Below are 18,736 nucleotides of genomic sequence, written 5' to 3'. Positions count from 1 at the left end.
TACAGGCACAATCGCGTCATCTGCCGCTCAAAGGTAAATGCTCCGAACGAATTGGATAGCAAAGGTTGCATCCTCAGAAAAAAGGTTTCTATGCGTTGCTTCCACTTTCGCTCGAGCGCAGCGCTACTGTGTTTGTCGCTCAGATTTAGGCAAAGTTGCCAGTCTTCTTGATATATTGTCTTCGCTTATATTGTGGATTTTTGCCTAGAAGAATTGACTCCTGCTAAGATCGTCCTAACGTAAGTCTGATGAGTGGTGGTGGTGTAGTGGTAAGCGTGATTACCTCTCACCCAGTCTGCACCACCGGGATGTTTTGAGGCATGATATATCTGATCACGTTTTCCTTCGGAAGGGACGTAAAGCCGTTAGTTCCCGATTCATGAGTTGATGGCTCAATAGATAGGGTCCAGGTGTGAGAGCTGCCTCCCTGGCGTCGTTAGCATTGGTACTCAGCATGCAAAACAAGATTGACGGAAAACAAATCAAGTAAAAAAGTCTTATGAGAACGAAAGAGATACAAATTATTAATAATCTTAAGAAAACAGCAAAAAAGGTTACCTTCCATTTAATTCCAGTTAATTAATTTTGGTATCCATGACAGATAAGTATTTTGACTACAATGTAAAGTCTTTATCAGTGTCATTCCCACTAAAGACTTCACTGTCAAGACTTAATCATTCCCGAGGTAGAAATGTTAAATGGAAGATAACATGAAAATGGTCACCATAATGACAAAAAAAAAAATACGGGTCTAATATTTTGCGATAAGGAACAAAACTACAATTTCTACGAAATTCTGAGAGCCACTATATATTTTTGTTATGGAATGGCTGTATATTGAGTTTGGAAATTTCCTTTCGTTGCATTGGATTGGGTGATTCGAGCTTGATTCTTAATTATTGAGAATTTGTCGCATTCAAAACAGTGACCTTTTATGTCATGAAAAGTATGACCAAGCAACTAAAAAGCGATATGCTACCAGCCCTACAATTGATATATTTTGATGTATCTTCTTTCTTCTTATTCGCATATCAAGCTTATTGCTTAGCCCATATTAGCTTATTGCCAATACCTTAGTGTTCTAATGCACTTCCACAGTTATTAATTGAGAGCTTTCGATGCCAATACCAATTGCATGAATTTGTATATTGTGTGGCAAGCACAATGGTACTCTATCTATGCCCAGGGAAGTCGAGAAAATGTCCAACCCGAAAGATTTCCTCGAGCGGACCGGGAATCGAACCCGCCGCCTCCGGCTTGGTAATACCGTGCCTTTACTGACTAGGCTATGAGGCCCCTTTATATTTTGATGCATGGCTAACATTTATCACAGGCATAAAATCAGCACAATCGAATGGAAAATAGCCGAAAAACGAAAAACAGTGGGGTGTGTATGTCTCTTCGTGGGATTTTTGAATCTAAAAAATCTGGACAGGAATTCTGTTTTTTTATTAAATAGTTGGGCGATGTAAAGTGAATTTTATTCAACGTTGACAACGCTGAAATAATCGATCCATCACCATAGCAAGCGCTGACAAAAACTGTATTTTGCCTAAAGCTTGACGACTCTTCGATTGTTTGTTTACATTTGTAAATTATTTTGCAAAGTGAAGTAAATAGCATAATGAATAAATTTTTGATGAAACAGTTTAGAGAAATAGTTTTTATGGTTTAAAAAAAAACTGTGGCTTACATTTACACAATATCTCTTTATCATAAAATTGATCCTAGAGATCTGTGGATTCCTTGAAACCACTCATAGAGACGTTTTATCAGAATGAATTCGGAGTTGTGACCAGAATATAGAAGTTGAAAAGTCTTCATAAATGGAATGATATGAAGAGAACTTAAATAATTTTCATATTGATTGACTGCAATATTTTTATTGATTTCATAATACCAGAAGAGTAAAAAAGTGGTTCAATTTGACAGCTTGAAAGTGGTTCCATTTTGAGTTCCGTGTTTGGAAAATCGAAGTTGGTCCGCATGGGGAATAGAAGAACTATGAAAGTGATGATGATATTAAAATTTTGCAGGAGTAAAATCCTAAAATGCTTTTATTTTGCGAATGGAATATTCAAAATAAATTTGGTTACTGCTACTAGTAGAAAAGTTGAAATCTATTTATACTACTGAAAATAAAAATAAAATATATAATAAGTTTCTTTTTTATCTTGTTCAATCGCGTTAGCTTTACGAAGCCGATAATTCATTGGTCATTGCTTTAAACAAAATTCACTTATTTCTATGTCTAGTAGGAGTTGGGCCGAATACTCACGGCTTACTCAAGATTATAGGGATACATTGTCAAAGGATAGGATCAGGGGAGGACTTTGGGGGTGAGTTTTCGTTGTCTCAACAGAGTGTTGTCGCCAGTATGAACGGTAGTATAAAATGTCTATCGAGTCCATAACAAAAAAATATGCAAAGTCTCGTGCAATTTAGAGAAGCTCTAGTTTTTCCGATTCATCATTTGGCATGGAACTGCTCCATTTCTACAGATATTCTAAATAATTTTTTATTATATTGTTTCCTTGATTTATTTTCCGTCGATCTTGTTTTCCATACTGAGTACCAATGCTACCAACGCCAGGGAGGTAGCTCCCACAACTGGACCCTACCTATCGACCCATCTACTCATGGACCGGAGACCAACGGCTTTATTTCAGAGGATATATGCCTCAGAAAATCCCGAACATGCTGACTGGGATTGAACCCAGATCCATTGTAGTGAGAGGCAGCTACGCTTAATATTACACCACCGTCACCGCTATTATTTTTTCTCTTGTTTGTTAATACAAATTTTTAACAAACTTTGCTGTTTTGTATCATGTTTCTATAGTTTTTTATTTGTTTATATTTGCCGTGGACATCCTATCGCTTTAATTATTTAATTGTCCAGTGGGCTCAACAGCTTTTGAAATGAATAATTATTTCATTGTCATCAATAAATGTCCGAAGTGCCGATCGGTGTGAGAGAATGTGAAAAAAAATAAACCATTTTGCCTGAATGGTGACGACGAAAAACAAAACAAACAATCTGCACATTTGCCGGTCTCCGGCCTAGAAGGCCCAACGAGCGCAGAGAATTGAGAGACTAGAAGAGAGATCACGAGGCACTAGAAGTAACGAACCGCCGAACGATGGAGCTGTGGAGCCAAAAAGGTGCAGTACGCAGCGCAGAAGCAAAATATACTATTATAAAGTGAACTTGTTTGGATCTAGCATTTTCAGTACAAATTTGTACCTCCAACCTGTAATAGGTCTGTTCGGTGGAGCCGTTGTCACGTTCTATCGTTAAATTCGGTTGTTTGCAATGCGGTTCTAACTAGATCGATTCGTTCTATTGCTGTGGGACTGTGGCGAAGTCGTGAATTATGTGATTCCAAATTTGGACAAATTTCGAAGCAAAAAAATCATAACATTCATAATTGAATTCAACCGTGCAGTGCCATCCGGAGTACGAAAACCTTAAGCAATAACCATTTGTATTGTCGTCGATTGGAATCTTCGCGCTGGAAGCATCATGAAGTAGAAGAACCGGGCCTCCAAAGTGCAACGGAAAAAACGTGATCAACCGTGTGGGTGCAGACAGACAGTCAGTGCAGTTTAGTGTGTCAGAAAAAGGTTAAATCAACACACGGTTGCCTCCAGCGATCCCGCGCTTGAACATCATCAGCAGCAGTAGCAGCAACAGCCGAAAGCATCCATTCCGAATCATGAATCGAATAATGGTAAAGTGTAACCTGCGCGATCTGGAAAAGCGGATCATCGACGATTTGCTCCTTTTTGCATAGGATTTTATTCATTTATAATGACACCTGGTCGTGAAGGTTGTTTTATTGATGCATTGTTTCGACGGTGGTGGCAATCAAACGGTCTAGTCGACAGGTTTTTGCTATTCGATTTATTGAGTGTGTGTAACGAGCAGTTGGAGGAGATCTGCTGTCCCAATTAAAGCCATTCCGATGCGCCTTGTGGTTGTGAAATGGAAGAAGCCTTTCAGCAGGCACATGAATGATGAATGATATAATGGAAGGTTAAACATTATTTCATCAACATTTACGGTGGACAAATGGACAAGGAAGGAACTTTGCGACCAGCTTCAATACAACTCCTGCTGAGAAGTGAGGACAAGCGTATATTTTTAGAACTACCGGTATAAACTTAGAAGAAATAAAAAAAAAGGAAACGTGCGTTTGTAAAAGGCTGCGAGGTTTTATTTAGAAAGGGTGATGGAAATAGCTCAAGAGCAGTAAATTGTGTCTGACAGTATTTGCCACTAATGAACGCACGTGACAAGATGTTGGAACAAGCTTAGAAGTCAACCGTAAATAATGTTACGCAAAACGCAGAAACTTCTCCTGAACTTTTGCCAACTCTGAGAAATCTCGAAACACTGTTTTCCATCAGAACGTGCCGTAGTTAAAGTGTGCGTCTACAGTCGGAAGTCAGTGAAACTGCATAAAATAATTGAAAGCAAAGTTTCGTTGACGGGTTTCAGCTAGAATCCGTATCTTTACTTCTTCCGCTGAAAAGAGCTAGATGCACACGAGATCAGGTGTTTCGCCATCCGGGAATACACGCAATCACGTTATGGGATTTCATTCCTGGTTGATTTTTTTAAATCATGTCGCAAACTGCATATATGTATTGACCCAGAAGCGAATCAGCCTTTAAGGCTGAAAAATTCTTCAATAAAGCCATACAAATTCACCTTATTAAAATTTAAATTTTCAAGCTTGATTAATTAATGAAAAATTTCCGTTCTCTTTGGTAAGATATCATTATCATAAAAACAAATCAGTATCGTTGAAACACCCACTAAACGAAATCTTAGGTGTCCCTCTTTCGTTGTATGCTAGTTTTTTTTTCTTTCTGATACACCGTGATATAATTGCTAAACAGACAATTAAATAAATGGTTTAGCAATCTTTTAATTTTGTCGAACCTCCTAACGGAATCCCTTTATGAAGAGCTCTTTGAGTGTGTTGATTTATTTCATTTAATTCCATTACAATTGCTTATCTTTTGACAGTTCATCAGTGCCAAGTGGTGTTGAGTACTTGGCACTGATAAAGTCTGCAAGTAGTACACGTTATACACGTATCTGTCAAAAGATAAGCAATTATAACGAATTTAAAAGGGAATAAATAATCACACTCGAAAAGCTCTTTGTTTGGTTTATGTTAAGGAATTTAAAAATGTGATTTTTTCTGATGGTGAATTTGATGGTTCCATATTCATGGGATCATCAAGTTCATCATAAAAAAATAGCAATTCTTAAATTAGGGAGTTGACTGTATTGATATTTCTGAGGAATAAAAAACCGTTATTTCATGAATGAGTTTTCAGTTTACTTTATAAATACGCCCTTTTGAAATGGTTGAATTTATATGCTTTTTTATAAACTAATTTTTATTCAAATACGACATAATTTATTTAAAAAAAAACTACAAGCAAATTCTTTTAAAAAAGAAACAAACATACTTTCTTAAGTAAAACATGCTTTCTTCAGCGTGCGTGGCATGAAGATGGGTAATTATGGTGGTTTGTATCATTCTCCCAGTTCTAGTGACCAGCGTTTTGGTGAAGTTTTAGAGAACTGACTCGAGACATTTCTTGATTTTAGTAAACTAAATATATTAGCTGGTGATTTTAATATTAATTTGCGTGACAACCCTATTCGAATCATTTGAATTGTTTAGCTGAGTTTTTCAATTTAAAGCAAACGGTAAATGAGTATAAGCGTATTTCCAGGGACAGTAGAGCTTTAATTGACCACGTTTATTCCAATTTTGATTCTATTTGTTCAGTTACGGATACTGATTTGAAAATAACTGATCATGAGACCTTAGTGATTAATGTCTTGGACCATGTTAACGATAACGATAATTTAGTAAAATTGAAGGGCAGGAGGAAATATTCGAAACAAGCTGTTTCAAATCTTGTGGAAAGAAGCGTGGATTTTCCATTCGTGGCCGGTAACTTAGATGAATCTAATAATGCTTCGAAAACGTGTTCCAATCAACTAGTTAAGCAAAAGTTTGTTTCATTGAAAAACTCGAACAACTGGTACAATTTGGATCTTTTGCGTCTTAAACGGAAAAAGGGACAAATGGTAGAAAAAGTTTTGTAGATCACATAATGACAATCACAGGGCTGGTAGCATGTCACTTTTTAGTGACTTGGTCACTATTTTCAAGTCAGTCACTTAAAAGTCACTTTTTTCATCAAAAAGTCACTAAAGTCAGTATTCCTTAAAATTTAGTCACTAAAGTCACTTTTTTACGACCTATGTTGAGAGTAAAGAATTTGACATTAAAAACTCAGAGAGCTCTAATATTTTGATTTTTTTATTATCTTGAAATCGTAATAGACCTATCATAAATTTTCAGAGATTTCGAAAAAAGTCTAAGACCCAATATACCGGCTATTTTACATTGAGATCTTCAAAGTTATCTAAGCCTGCACTTCAACAAAAACTTTCGTAAAATTCACCTGAATAGGCGCGTAGATATATGCCATCATACTTTGCAGGTGAATATTACATGTTTTGGGGGATTTGTGTGATTCACATCAATTGATTTTTACGTAAACTTTATTGAACTTTCCGATGTTGAAGATCACTTAAAAGTTACGGGAATTAGCAAGTAAATGTTACTGAATTTTTCAGTAATAATTAAGTGAATAAGTGATAGACTATAGATGTATATTTCGATTTATTTGGTTATTAAATGAATTAATTCTAGGAAAATTCACTAATTTACATTATTTAATAATTGGCTCTGATGATCTCAAAATTGAAGTACATTAACTTTATAGTAGCACACTTATAGTTCGTCAATTGTTGATTGTTAGCAGTACCACCTCGAAAAATCCATTCCCGTATTCTGCAATTTCATTTTAATTTATAAATGAGTTTTAATTTATAAACATTATAAAACTTACACTTGAAAACATGAAGAAGCCTGGAAATTCCAACTCGTCCAAAAACTACGAATGGACACTTTCCTCTTTCGCCATTTTTGAATTACAAATACGACGAGAAAATTTCCATACCACGAAATCACGAAAAACTTACGTGAATTTCACTTGACCTTCACCAGCATGACATGTGGACTGGACCAGTGAATCGAGTGGAATTCATTACCATGCCATTGAATTGTATGTTTGGCACGTGAACCTACGTGGATTCCTATTTTGAAGAGGTTGCCTAAATTTTAAGATAAAAAATACCTTTCCCGTTGGTTTAGTGTATAATGTCAAAAAAGGGTCTAGGAAAATTTTCAACCTCTCGACATTTGTTCAAATGTCAGAAAATTGAATAATCTTTGACCCCCGGTAGCTTTGGTATTTGTCCAAGTATCGAAAAAAAAAATCATGTCATACAACCTTGAAATTCATTTTAAGTCCATTGAATTGTATAGTATTTCTTCCATACTAAAATTACGGCAATGCAAAAAAAAAAAGCTCCAAAATGTATTCCTAAATCTCTAATTTTTCACGATCGAGATTTTAAATCCTAGACCAACAAATTCGTGATCTGTATAGTGAGGAATTCAATTCATACTTATCAATGGATGATTGGAACCATATATTTCCGATCAATAAATGTTACTATTTGTCACTTTTTTATTGTTTAAAAGTCACTATTTGGCCACTATTTTTGTAATTTTAGTCACTAAAGTCACTAGTATCACATCACATACCCACTACCAGCCCTGCAATCATTGAAAAAGGAACACAATCGCGCGTAATAAGTAAAAATAAACCTAATAATATCTTTTAATTGCACATTAGAACAGTCAGATAAAGTAATTGCATATAAGTTTAATGATTATTTAGTTTTACAGTTTTTTATTGATTAATCAATCCATTGAATTGATCGATGAACCTGACGAAATAAAACAGCCAATTAATAGTAATTGTAGATTTGAAGGCTTTCACCCAATTACATTATATGAAGTTAGAGTTATGTATTTTGCATAAGGAGAATCGGCTGGAGTAGACAATGTTAATGCTAGAGTTATTCAAGATCGCTTTCATGTCATTGGCCACATCTTGCTGGACCTTGTTAATGAATCATTGCAAACTGGACATGTGCAACAAATTTGGAAGGAATCCTTAGTGGTTCTTATTCAAAAAGTTGCTGGAACAATTAAGGCCGAAGAGTTTTGTCCCATCAACATGTTGCACACATTAGAGAAAATTTTAGAACTTGTTGGTAAAGGCCAGCTGTTGGACGTATTTTCGTCAATCTAAGCAGCGTCCGAACTTCTATTAGCGATTTATCAGCATCACACACATACATGACAGGTTTGTTTGTTGACATTTATCTGCTACTTGCTGTTCTACCAATTCCAATCGACAGAATTGATCAAACCGGGTTGAACATGTTTTTACAACGCTCCAAACTTCTCAGGTGAGAGTGACTATTGTCGGCAGTCTCTTTTTCTTCGGCACCCTTTCCATTTGAACTGCGTGTTAACCAGCTGTTCTATTATCGGCAACTCGAAATCAGCCGTATTTTGTAGTATGTATGTTTCATTTAAAGAAAAATATGGTATAACAGGAATTCACAGTCGTAAAAATGTAATCAGATTGAAGCTGAAAAGGTAAGGAATCGGCTTAATACATTCAGCGAAGAGTTTTGATGGGAAAATACAGTGAAATAAACGTTTCAATTTTGGTTACCGAAAACAGTCAATGGGTGCCGAAGCCATAATTTACCCTATTTAAATAGTAATAGTTTGTTGATACCAGAACAATCGGGATATCGGGAAGGTCATTTTTGTGAAACCGCGTTGAATTTGGTTTTAGTGAAGTGGACAAATGACTTGGAGTGTAAAGATACAATTGTTGCGGTTTTTTGGATCTTAAACGCCCTTTTGAAACAATTTCTAGGCCCTTATATTTACGATCAATCAAGCGCTTTGGAATTACAAGTACTGCATATAAATGGTTTGCAAGCTATTTGTGTGACTGAACTCAAAAAACTATTTTAATGATTCAAATTCGAATCCCGTGGGGAATAACCTTAGAGTGCCCCAGGGAAGTGTATTAGGGCCCCTTTTATTTAATATGCATATTAATGATTTGCGACGTGTTTTGCGATATTGCGACATTAATCTTTTTGCAGATGATACTGTGTTATTCATTTCAGCTAAAAATTTAGATGATGCTGTTTCACACTTGAATGAAGAAATCTATTCTCTAAGTAGATCGTTGAAGTATAAGCATTTGAGATTTAATATAAGTAAAAAAGTAAAACTAAATTCATGGTAATTTCGCGGAATCGAGTAAATGAGAACGTCTCCGTTGTAATTGATGATGAGACTATTGATCGCACTCGGGAGATTAAATATCTTGGCGTGATTATTGATGACTCACTTAAGTTCAACTCTCACATTGACAATGTCATCAAGAAAATTGCCAAGAAGTATGGAATTCTATGTCGACTGAAAAACGATTTAACTGTTGCCAGTAAAATACAGCTATACAAATCAATCATCTCTTCTCGTCTAGACTTTTGCCCTTCCATTTTATTTTTGGCCAATGCAACACAAATATCGAGATTACAGCGCTTGTAGAATAAAATAATGCGTTCGATTTTGAGATGTAATAGATTCACTTCCTCAACTTTGATGCAAGACGCTTTAAAATGGTTGTCGGTCAAGCAAAGAATTATATATTTGACTATTGTGTTCATTTTTAAAGTAGTTAACGAAAGGAGAAGTGACTTTCATAGATATAATACTAGAAATGCGGTTTAAATAAGAACACCACATTTCTTGACTTGTGCTTCACAAAATTCATTGTATTATAAAGGAATAAATGTTTTCAATTCGATGCATAGACATATAAAACATTCAGCAACACTTGCAGAATTTAAAAGACACTGCATTACACACGTTAAAACTGTCTTTTGAACAGTTATTCAGTGATTTTTTTTATGAAATGACAAATTAGGTATCTTGACGAAGTTTTAACGGATTATTTTATATGGATAGCTGTCATAACGACTTTTTAAAAATTATTGTAGCACTGCAAAAACTATTTTAATATTTTATTTAATAGTAGGTTACCTAAAAAAAGTAGTCTACAAAGGTTTGAGCCTCGCGCGCGTATTACGGATATAGAGGACTGAATTAACCATTTGACAAAAATAAATGCAATCTTGAAGCTTATTTGGAAGATACCTTAAGTTAGTAGTAAGTTTTCTGGCAAATGTTGGGGGTTCGTGAGCATTCCTGACATTGTTGAAAATTATAATAGCATCAGATTGCTGGGTTGCTAGTGTAATAGGATGCTTTGTTGATTGTTCATTAACTCTTGATTACTTGTAACACTTATGAATATTTTAGGTGGACAAAAAGGGGTTAAGTAGGGTAGGTGTTCCAGTAATAGTGGTGTACCTATAGTTGCGGTATGGAGGTTGTGCCGAAATAGTGAGGAGGATCCGGATAAGATTATTTTTCATCGGTAGCTCTCCTGAAATAAAGCATATTTGCATATTTAAAACTTAAAATATGTCCAAAAGTGACGGGAAATAATTAATTTTCCTTAAGATTTTCACTCCTTGCGGTAGTGTTCCTATAATAGTGGAACCCATAAGAAACCAACGCATTCCACTATTATAGGAACCAAAGTTAGCAAATATCACAACTACTGGAACAGTGTTCCTATTAATGGAGGACGATTTTTCTAAAATTTTATGCAATTTTATTACAATTTAATATTTTTCTATCAAAACACAGGTTGGAAGCTATAGATTGACGTATACCAATTGTGTGTACATCGAATTTTTTTTAATTGATAAATTGGCTTAGTACCTCCACTACTGGCTCGCCCACCCTAATTTATATCGGTAGCTGTAACCAGTTCGATGTATATCATGAGAAATCGCAAATAAAAAATGTATTCATATTCATAAACTATCATTCACTGTTTTTGAACATAAATGGCAAAGGTAATTGAGTTAATTTCAAGCTACTTTCTTGAAGATGCATTTTAATTAGTTCATGACAGATTTAGGTTTCTTCCCCGGAGATTCGGCTATAGGAATTTCTGGTGCAAGTCTCGTGAACACTGGAACATGTTTCGGCCATGTCTCTATCTCCGGATTTAACGCCGGAATGGACGCTGATACCTTTCATTTGGCGCTGGTTGTGTTCAATTTGATGCAGTGGTTGCAGAGAAATCGATCTAAAAAAATGTAATCGTGTGTATGTGTGTGTGTTTGTTTGCACTGCAGTGTATTTCAATTCCACTGCTTCCAAGCCTGGTGTGGTTTTTGATCACCGTGACCATTAAAAAGCTGCAACGGTTTAAATCACGGTGGTTGCTTTTTTCGTCGAATCATTTATACACTTCGTCTAAAAAACTATACAGCAAACCTAAAAACATCCCTCGGTTGGTCGTTTCGCCCCTGACCGTGACCGACCAGTTGTTTGCACTAGCACTATAGTTTAACCCGTCAAACAACGATGTTGGAAAGTTATATCGCATTTCGGTGGACGTTAAAACTCACAGCAGGATATCCGTGCGGTCGTTGGTGCAGAATTTTCTATCTCAAATGACTGCTTGGTGTTTGATTTATCCTTCAGCACGGAAATTGAGCCTTCAACTGGAAACAGTGAACTTATGGAAGCGACAAATTAATTTGATAACATCCTACACACTGTGAGGTTGTAGAAAGTAAATGTCACATCCAATAGTATAATGCGTTCCATGAATTTGAAATGTTAAATATCATTTTTTTTTCACCTCATTGCTCTGCTTTGCTAACTATGTGGGCTATGCATGATCCACCTCTGAATTGAATCCTTGAAATGTTCTACGTTGATAAGTGCTTATAAATAGAATTTTGATGATTACATTGAAATACCATGCCGTTTATGCAATTTTAAGCTAATCAGAGGCTATTTGCAGATCAATTAACTTTCAGAAGAGAGAGAGAGAGTGATGGGAAAATGGTAATGATGATGATACCCTGTTAAAATTAGATCTAATAAGACAGCCCTAAGTATGCACCTTAAGAATTGATAAAACGATCCATAAAATATTGAAACACGTTCTTTAAAAACATTCAAATGATCCATAAAACACCGCAGGAAATCTCTTAAGAAGTGTGAATGATCCTTAAAAAATATCAATATGATCCATATTTTATGTAAAATTTAGCAACACAATTGTAAAAATGTACTGCTAAGTTTCTAAAGAATGAGCATTGAAATTGCACGAATTAGCCATAAACATATTGAAAATGATCCATAAAACATTCAGCAATGAACCTTAAACTAATGAAAATGATCCATAGAAAATCAAGCTTGCGTACTTAAAAATATAGACACGATCCATAAATTAGACATATACTGTTCATGTTTTGGACAATATTTTTTTTTTATTTGATCCATTAACCTTGGAAAATTGCCCCATTACTGCGTAGCTAGTCTGGTTTACTATTCTTCCCGTGTTTTTTTTTTGTCAGAAGAGCAGAAAGATGGGCGAGCATTTAGAATAAGCATCTAAAAGAAGCTTCTAAAAATATTCCTTAGGATGCTTCTTAACACTCCTAACACGATGCAACCGGTAAAATGTGAAACGGAAAATTGGTAATGCTTGAATACTCATTTCTCAATAGATTTTAAACCTATTCGTACCGAATAAGTCTTTGTCTTTAAAATCTTTAGTTTCATAGGGCTTTAGGGCACCATGGATTTGAAATGGTTTGCCGTTACACATTTGACCAGAGGCATCGTGTTCAGAGTGCTAAGAAGATTATTATAGAAGTTTTTTGGAAGCTAATTCTAGACGCTTACCCGTCGCTTCGCACTTCTAACTCAAAAAACACGGGCATGTCATTAAATATAAGAAGCTACGTAGTAATGAAACATCTTTTCAAGGTTTATGGAACAAAATTGCAACAAGTTAGTGTCCAAAACATGAACAGTATTTGTCTAATTTATGCATCATGCTTATATTTTTAAGATTGCGAACCTTATTTTCTATGGATCACTTTCATTAGTCTAATGTTCATTGCTGAATGTTTTATGGATCATTTGCAATGTGTGTATGGGTAATGCTTACAATTTCAATGCTCGTTCATTAGATATTTAGCGGTAAATTTTTACAATTGTGTCGCTAAATTTTACTAAAAATATGGATCATATTGATATTTTTTATGGATCATTCACACATTTTAAGGGATTTTCACTGGGGTTTTATGTATCATTTGGGTGTTTTTAATGAGCGTTTATAAATTTGTTACAAGATTGCAAAATCTCATTTCAGCTAAAACAATGTTTTTTTAATTATGAAATAATTAGATGCCATGAGCATATTTTGAATTGGTAAGATACAAGAAGAGGTTGCAAAGAATGTGTTTGACATATTAAATCTGTTTATTTCACTTCATGAGATTCACAATCAGCGATTCTTCACACTCTGACTAACTCACTCACTCACTCACTCAGCGATCAGCAAATCGCTGATTGTGACTCATAGAAAGTAAAATTTTCAGGTTTTATGTTTCAAAAACATACTTTGTAACCTCTTCTTATAAGTTACAAGTAAAACATGCCATCATACCATCTTTTGGTTTTATTATTCCGAAAGACATTATTTTAGCTGAAATGAGTATTTGCAACCTTGATTTGTTATGGATCATTTATTAGTTTTTATATTCAAAAGTATGTTTGCTACCTAATAAGGTTGCATAGGCTATCGGGAGGTGGTAGTGGATCAGATAAATTTTCAATTTTCCTTAGGAAACTCCCAAGTGGCACGTATAATTGATCCGCCTGCCGAGCAGAGTGTGGCAATCAACTGTTTAGCAGGAAACATCGCTCTGTCTGATCTAATAAAAACGCAACCAGTACGAGAAAGCATGATGGAAAATGATTAGATTAGATGATGCCTTATCATTTTTCTTGTCAATATTGATGTTTACAGAATACCAGAACAGCCAGGTCTACTGCGTTGTATTGGCCGCAAAGAGGATTCTGCGAAATGATTCGAGTTGAAATAATAATAGGGCTTAGATCTACCAAGCACAAACAGCCCTTTGCCTTTATGTTTCAAGTGGATTTTTTTTTCACAGAATGGAAAATTTTCAATGCATATGACTTCTAAATTTATTTACCTTCCGTACCCCAAACTCGGTCTACGGATTCTATATTAGGCCTAATGCCTAATTGTCTTGTTAACTCTGAAACAATGGATTTATTTGATGTTTTCTGTTCGATAGGATCAAAATGGGCGATTAGGCCGAAGTAGTGTTCTACCCTATTCAAACAACGATGCATGGGTGGAAGGATGCTTTAACATACCGTACCAAACGCTCTGAGTTATATCAATGAGATTATAGTAATATGGCATGTGATTGAATGTTAAACATAAGAATAATCAGAGTTGGTTGGAAATGCTAACATGAAGCTTTAGTGTGATGATTTATTAGCTAGAGAATGATCTTTAGAAGAGGGTAGGTGGATAGTTCCGTTAGAGTACGGCAGTATGAAAATTGAATAGAAGTTGAAAATGAGCGAAGGGCCATTAATGCGACAGTTTTTAACAGAGGAGCAACACAATAGTTGGGTAAAGAAGAACTGCATTATAACACACCATCGACTGGAAATGCTCTCACAACGTGGGGCTTTAGGTAGTGATGAAAACGTCGCTAGAACTATTCCACAGCCGCAGTCAGTTTATGAGCAAAAAGAGGGACGCACATTTTTGCCTGTGGACTTGGAGACATACTTCAAGTCCCCGCGTACATCGTACGGGTTAGGCAAAAATGTGCGTCGATCTTTAAAAACTGTCGCATTAATGGCCCTTCGCTCATTTTCAACTTCTATTCAATTTTCATACTGCCGTACTCTAACGGAACTATCCACCTACCCTCTTCTAAAGATCATTCTCTAGTTAATAAATCATCACACTAAAGCTTCATGTTAGCATTTCCAACCAATTCTGAAATCGTTAACTTCGCGTATGAAGTAACATAAAAAAAAACACTTTGAATATAAGAATAATGTAAAGGTCTCATTATATGTATCATATAATACCCAGGAAACATTGCACTGTTATCTGAAATGACAATATGTATAGAGGAAAAAATACTCGCTAGTTTCTGTTAATTTCAGGGTGCTGGTGTCTAAGTAGAAGATAAAATAAATGGTCCTTCTTTTTATGAAAATGTTTATTAGGGTGATCTTCATTAAAATTAAAACTTTAACGTTTCAAGTTGTTGGTGGAAAAGTTGTAAAAACAATTATTTAAAGCAACTTTGCTGAAGATACTATATATCTATCCCTATATTTGACCAAGCTTGGACTATTTTTCTGCTTTTAATTAGATGGCCACTAAAAAAATCAATTTTTAAATTCAATCTTTATTGTTTCAAATATTTTGATAAAGTGCTCTTGAGAAGACTTGTAGGGAAAATTATGGCGCACATTTTTGCTCAACGAAGTATTTTGGTATAACTAAACTGTGTATGTGTAGACTAGACTAGACGAAGTATTTTGGTATAACTAAACATTCTCAAGTTATGGTTAAATTTATCTCGGTGGTGTAGTGGTAAGCGTGTTTGCCCCTCACCCCAATGGGCCTCCCAGGTTCAATCCCAGTCGACACCGCCGAGATTTTCTGAGGCAGAAAATCCCTGATCACGTCTTCCTTCGAAAGGAAAGTAATGCCATTGGTCCTCGGTCCATGAGTTGATGGGTCGATATGGTCCAGGTGTGGGAGTTGCCTCCCTGGCCTGGCGTCGGTAGCATTGGAACTCAGTACGGAAAATAAATCAAGGAAAAATAATGTTTATATCTCAAGTAGTTGGATAGATGATTTTATTCTTGATACTGCATCTGAAATACCACACATAACGAACATCTAAGGTTAAAACTGTAGGAACAACTTTTTTTTTAATGGAGTAAATACACTTTAAATTTATCAATCCATTATATCTTAAAACGTGTAACTCATGAACGCCTGCAAAAATGTAGGCGGTAACAGTTCTGAAAGTCTGAAAAGTTAGAATAAAAACACTGATGTTTTAGAGGCTCCCTAATTAAAAGCAGAAAAATGTCTCTAGAATGGTCAAATAAAGAGATATACATACTTACAACTTTGCTGAAGACTGAAAGCATCTATAACTTTAAATAAAAAGAATAATAATCATAATTAAAATTTTAATTGAGGACCACCCTCATTAAACTTTATAACAAGAATACTAATACAATTTCAAGCAACTTTGTTCAAGTCACCGTCTTTCTGTCTTTCCATTCGACCATTCTTGAGCTATTATTCTGCTTTTAATCAGTTTGCCTCTAAAAATCGGGTTTTTTACTCTACCTTTTTTACTTCACTTTTTTTTTCGAAAAGTAGTGTAGCAAAGTTTATCAGAATTAGTTGTAGCCAACATTTTTGCACATGACAGCATCTTCAGGCGTTCATGAGTTACACGTAATTTTAGATTTATTTTTGAGTAAGTCTGATAGGTTTGTCATTTGGCATGGAATTGCTAATGAAAATGTTCATTAGGGTGGGTCAAGTTTGTATGGGGGATGACAATCCACTGTTCCCTACCGTCGGTGATTGGCACTAGATTGCGGAACAGAGACCGACGTTAAATAAAGGAAAGGACAATCCACTGTTCCCTTCTGCTCTTCCGGTGTGTATTAAAGTGTCCAACTACGGTGCCAAATTTGAACGAATTTAGTCATGATCTGGATGTGCAGGAGAATTTAAAATTTTGTATGGGAAAATGTATCGGGAACGAAACGAACCTATTCATTTGCTTGCCAAAAATTCAAATGTTACTCAAATTCTACCAAATCTGAATGGGAATACTATGGAGAAGAACTTTGTTGAAGACTGCAAATCGATTAGACTTCTGAAAAAAAAAAGTTATTATTATATAAATTTAGCCCTATTGCACAGCGCAGACCTACAGGCGTATGTGAGCTTGTAGGTACGTGTGGTACACTTGGTCTAAAGTGAAAGATTAATAACTTTTTGTACAAATATCAAATCGATTTTTAGTCTTCGATAAAGTGTTCTCAATCTTAGTCCGAGATTTGGTGAAGTTTGAGCAACATTTGGATTTTTGGTAAGCAAATGAAGAGGATCGTTCTGTTTCAACTAAGTTTTCCCATACAAAATTAAAAATTCTCCCGCAAATCTAGATTATAATTTAATTTGTTCAAATTTTGCGCAGTTGTTGGGGACCTCAAAACGCATTGAAATATCAGTAAGGAACAGGGATTTGTATAAAGTTGACCGGACCAAATGGCCATTCAGCAAAAATTTGAATGATTGCTCATAGAGAACAAAACTGCAATGTTTCATGGTCATCGGAGCGGGTGAAGTCTGAAATTGGTTCTTTTTAGTATTTGGTCTGGATTTGCTTCACTACTATACTGCCGTTATACGCATAACTGTCCCATGTTCTATGCAATTCTTATGTACCGTGGGACTCTTATGCGTATAATGGCAGTATATCGGTATGAACTTCACGCTAACTTGAAAATACCCATTAATGGTTAAAAAATACCCATTTTGAAGCAAAGTCGCTTAACTCATTCAATGATTAAATTTTTTACCCATTAATGAGAATCTGTTACCCATTAACAAAGGCTACAAACCAAGAAAACTGGCAACTGTTCCCTTCTCCCATACAAATGTCAAACGTCACTGATAACAGCGCCTCTGTCAATCAAAGGTGGAACTTTGAAGCACAAGTGTTAGTGAGACTGCTCATAGACAGTGACTGTGTGTGTGACCTAATGCCACAGAAACGAATAATCATAACACGGTACTCGTTGTTGTTTTTGTTTTGCTCTACAAAATTTCACGGAAATTTGTATCCTAATCACAGCAAGCCGGTGGTTTTCCAACTCCAAACCAAAAAACTTGTCATGGTGGATCAAGTAGAGGATTGAAACTCGGATCGATACCTACTGAAAGTAACTTTTATTTGTGTACGATGAACCGAAATATCGTTTACTCTGCCTTTTGGAAGCAATCAATTATAATGAATTGGAAGCTTCCATCTCCATTTAGTGAACTACCGTCATTCGGAAGCTGCTGAAAGTTCAAGGATTCAATAAGAAGAATGAGATCCGGTGACTACATCACGATATAACGGAAGGCGTAGCATGATCTAATGTGGGAGAAAATTAATATGAAAGGTTGAAATGCACACAAATGGCTTAGGAAAAGTGGAAGATAATTCTAAGATAGCAAATTAATGATCGATGAAAGTCCCACCATCATTGTGAATGGCATCATTGCCATAGTTTTAATTTGAAATGAAAGAAACGTTCCGCTTTTTACAAAAATCATAACAAAACCAATAATTGGATTTTTTTTTAGGGATATTGAGATAAACATATATTCGTTATTTGAATTAAAAATGGATCCGAAATCCTAAATTTCATCAATTTCGGTACACCGTCTTAGCGCCCCTTGGTGGGCTTTGTATGGGAGCGAGCTGTCAACGAATAGATTTAGTGTCAACGATCAAAACTTTAAATCTTGATTAAAAAATCGAGATGATTGTCTACGGGATCGATAAAAATATAGTTGTACCTTCAAGCTACCGTGTTCATAATCTTGGCGTTTTACGCTTCTTACATGGTAACTGGGACTAAATAGGACAAAAAAATTTTTACCCATTGATGAGTAACGTTCACTCACAAATGAGTAACTGTTAATCATTATAAGTCGTATA

At 35.4% G+C, this 18,736-nt stretch overlaps 1 protein-coding gene across 1 annotated transcript in view; it reads left to right on the top strand.

The window, feature by feature from the left end:
• The first annotated feature begins 3,264 nt into the window (after positions 1-3,264).
• The window catches only part of LOC135701558 (uncharacterized), a 45,287-nt gene continuing 29,815 nt past the window's right edge, over positions 3,265-18,736 (top strand). The window contains exon 1 of the mRNA XM_065222404.1: positions 3,265-3,734. Within this exon, the coding sequence (XP_065078476.1) occupies positions 3,720-3,734 (15 nt within the window). The 5' untranslated portion in view covers positions 3,265-3,719. The remainder of the gene's footprint in view (positions 3,735-18,736) is intronic.

The sequence above is a fragment of the Ochlerotatus camptorhynchus genome, unplaced genomic scaffold, assembly GCF_037179485.1.
Source record: "Ochlerotatus camptorhynchus isolate MF236.1 unplaced genomic scaffold, CSIRO-AGI_Acam_v1.1 ptg000014l, whole genome shotgun sequence".
Classification (NCBI taxonomy): domain Eukaryota; kingdom Metazoa; phylum Arthropoda; class Insecta; order Diptera; family Culicidae; genus Ochlerotatus; species Ochlerotatus camptorhynchus.
The sequence above is the reverse complement of the archived record's forward strand: the minus strand, read 5'-3'. Positions and strand labels throughout refer to the sequence as shown.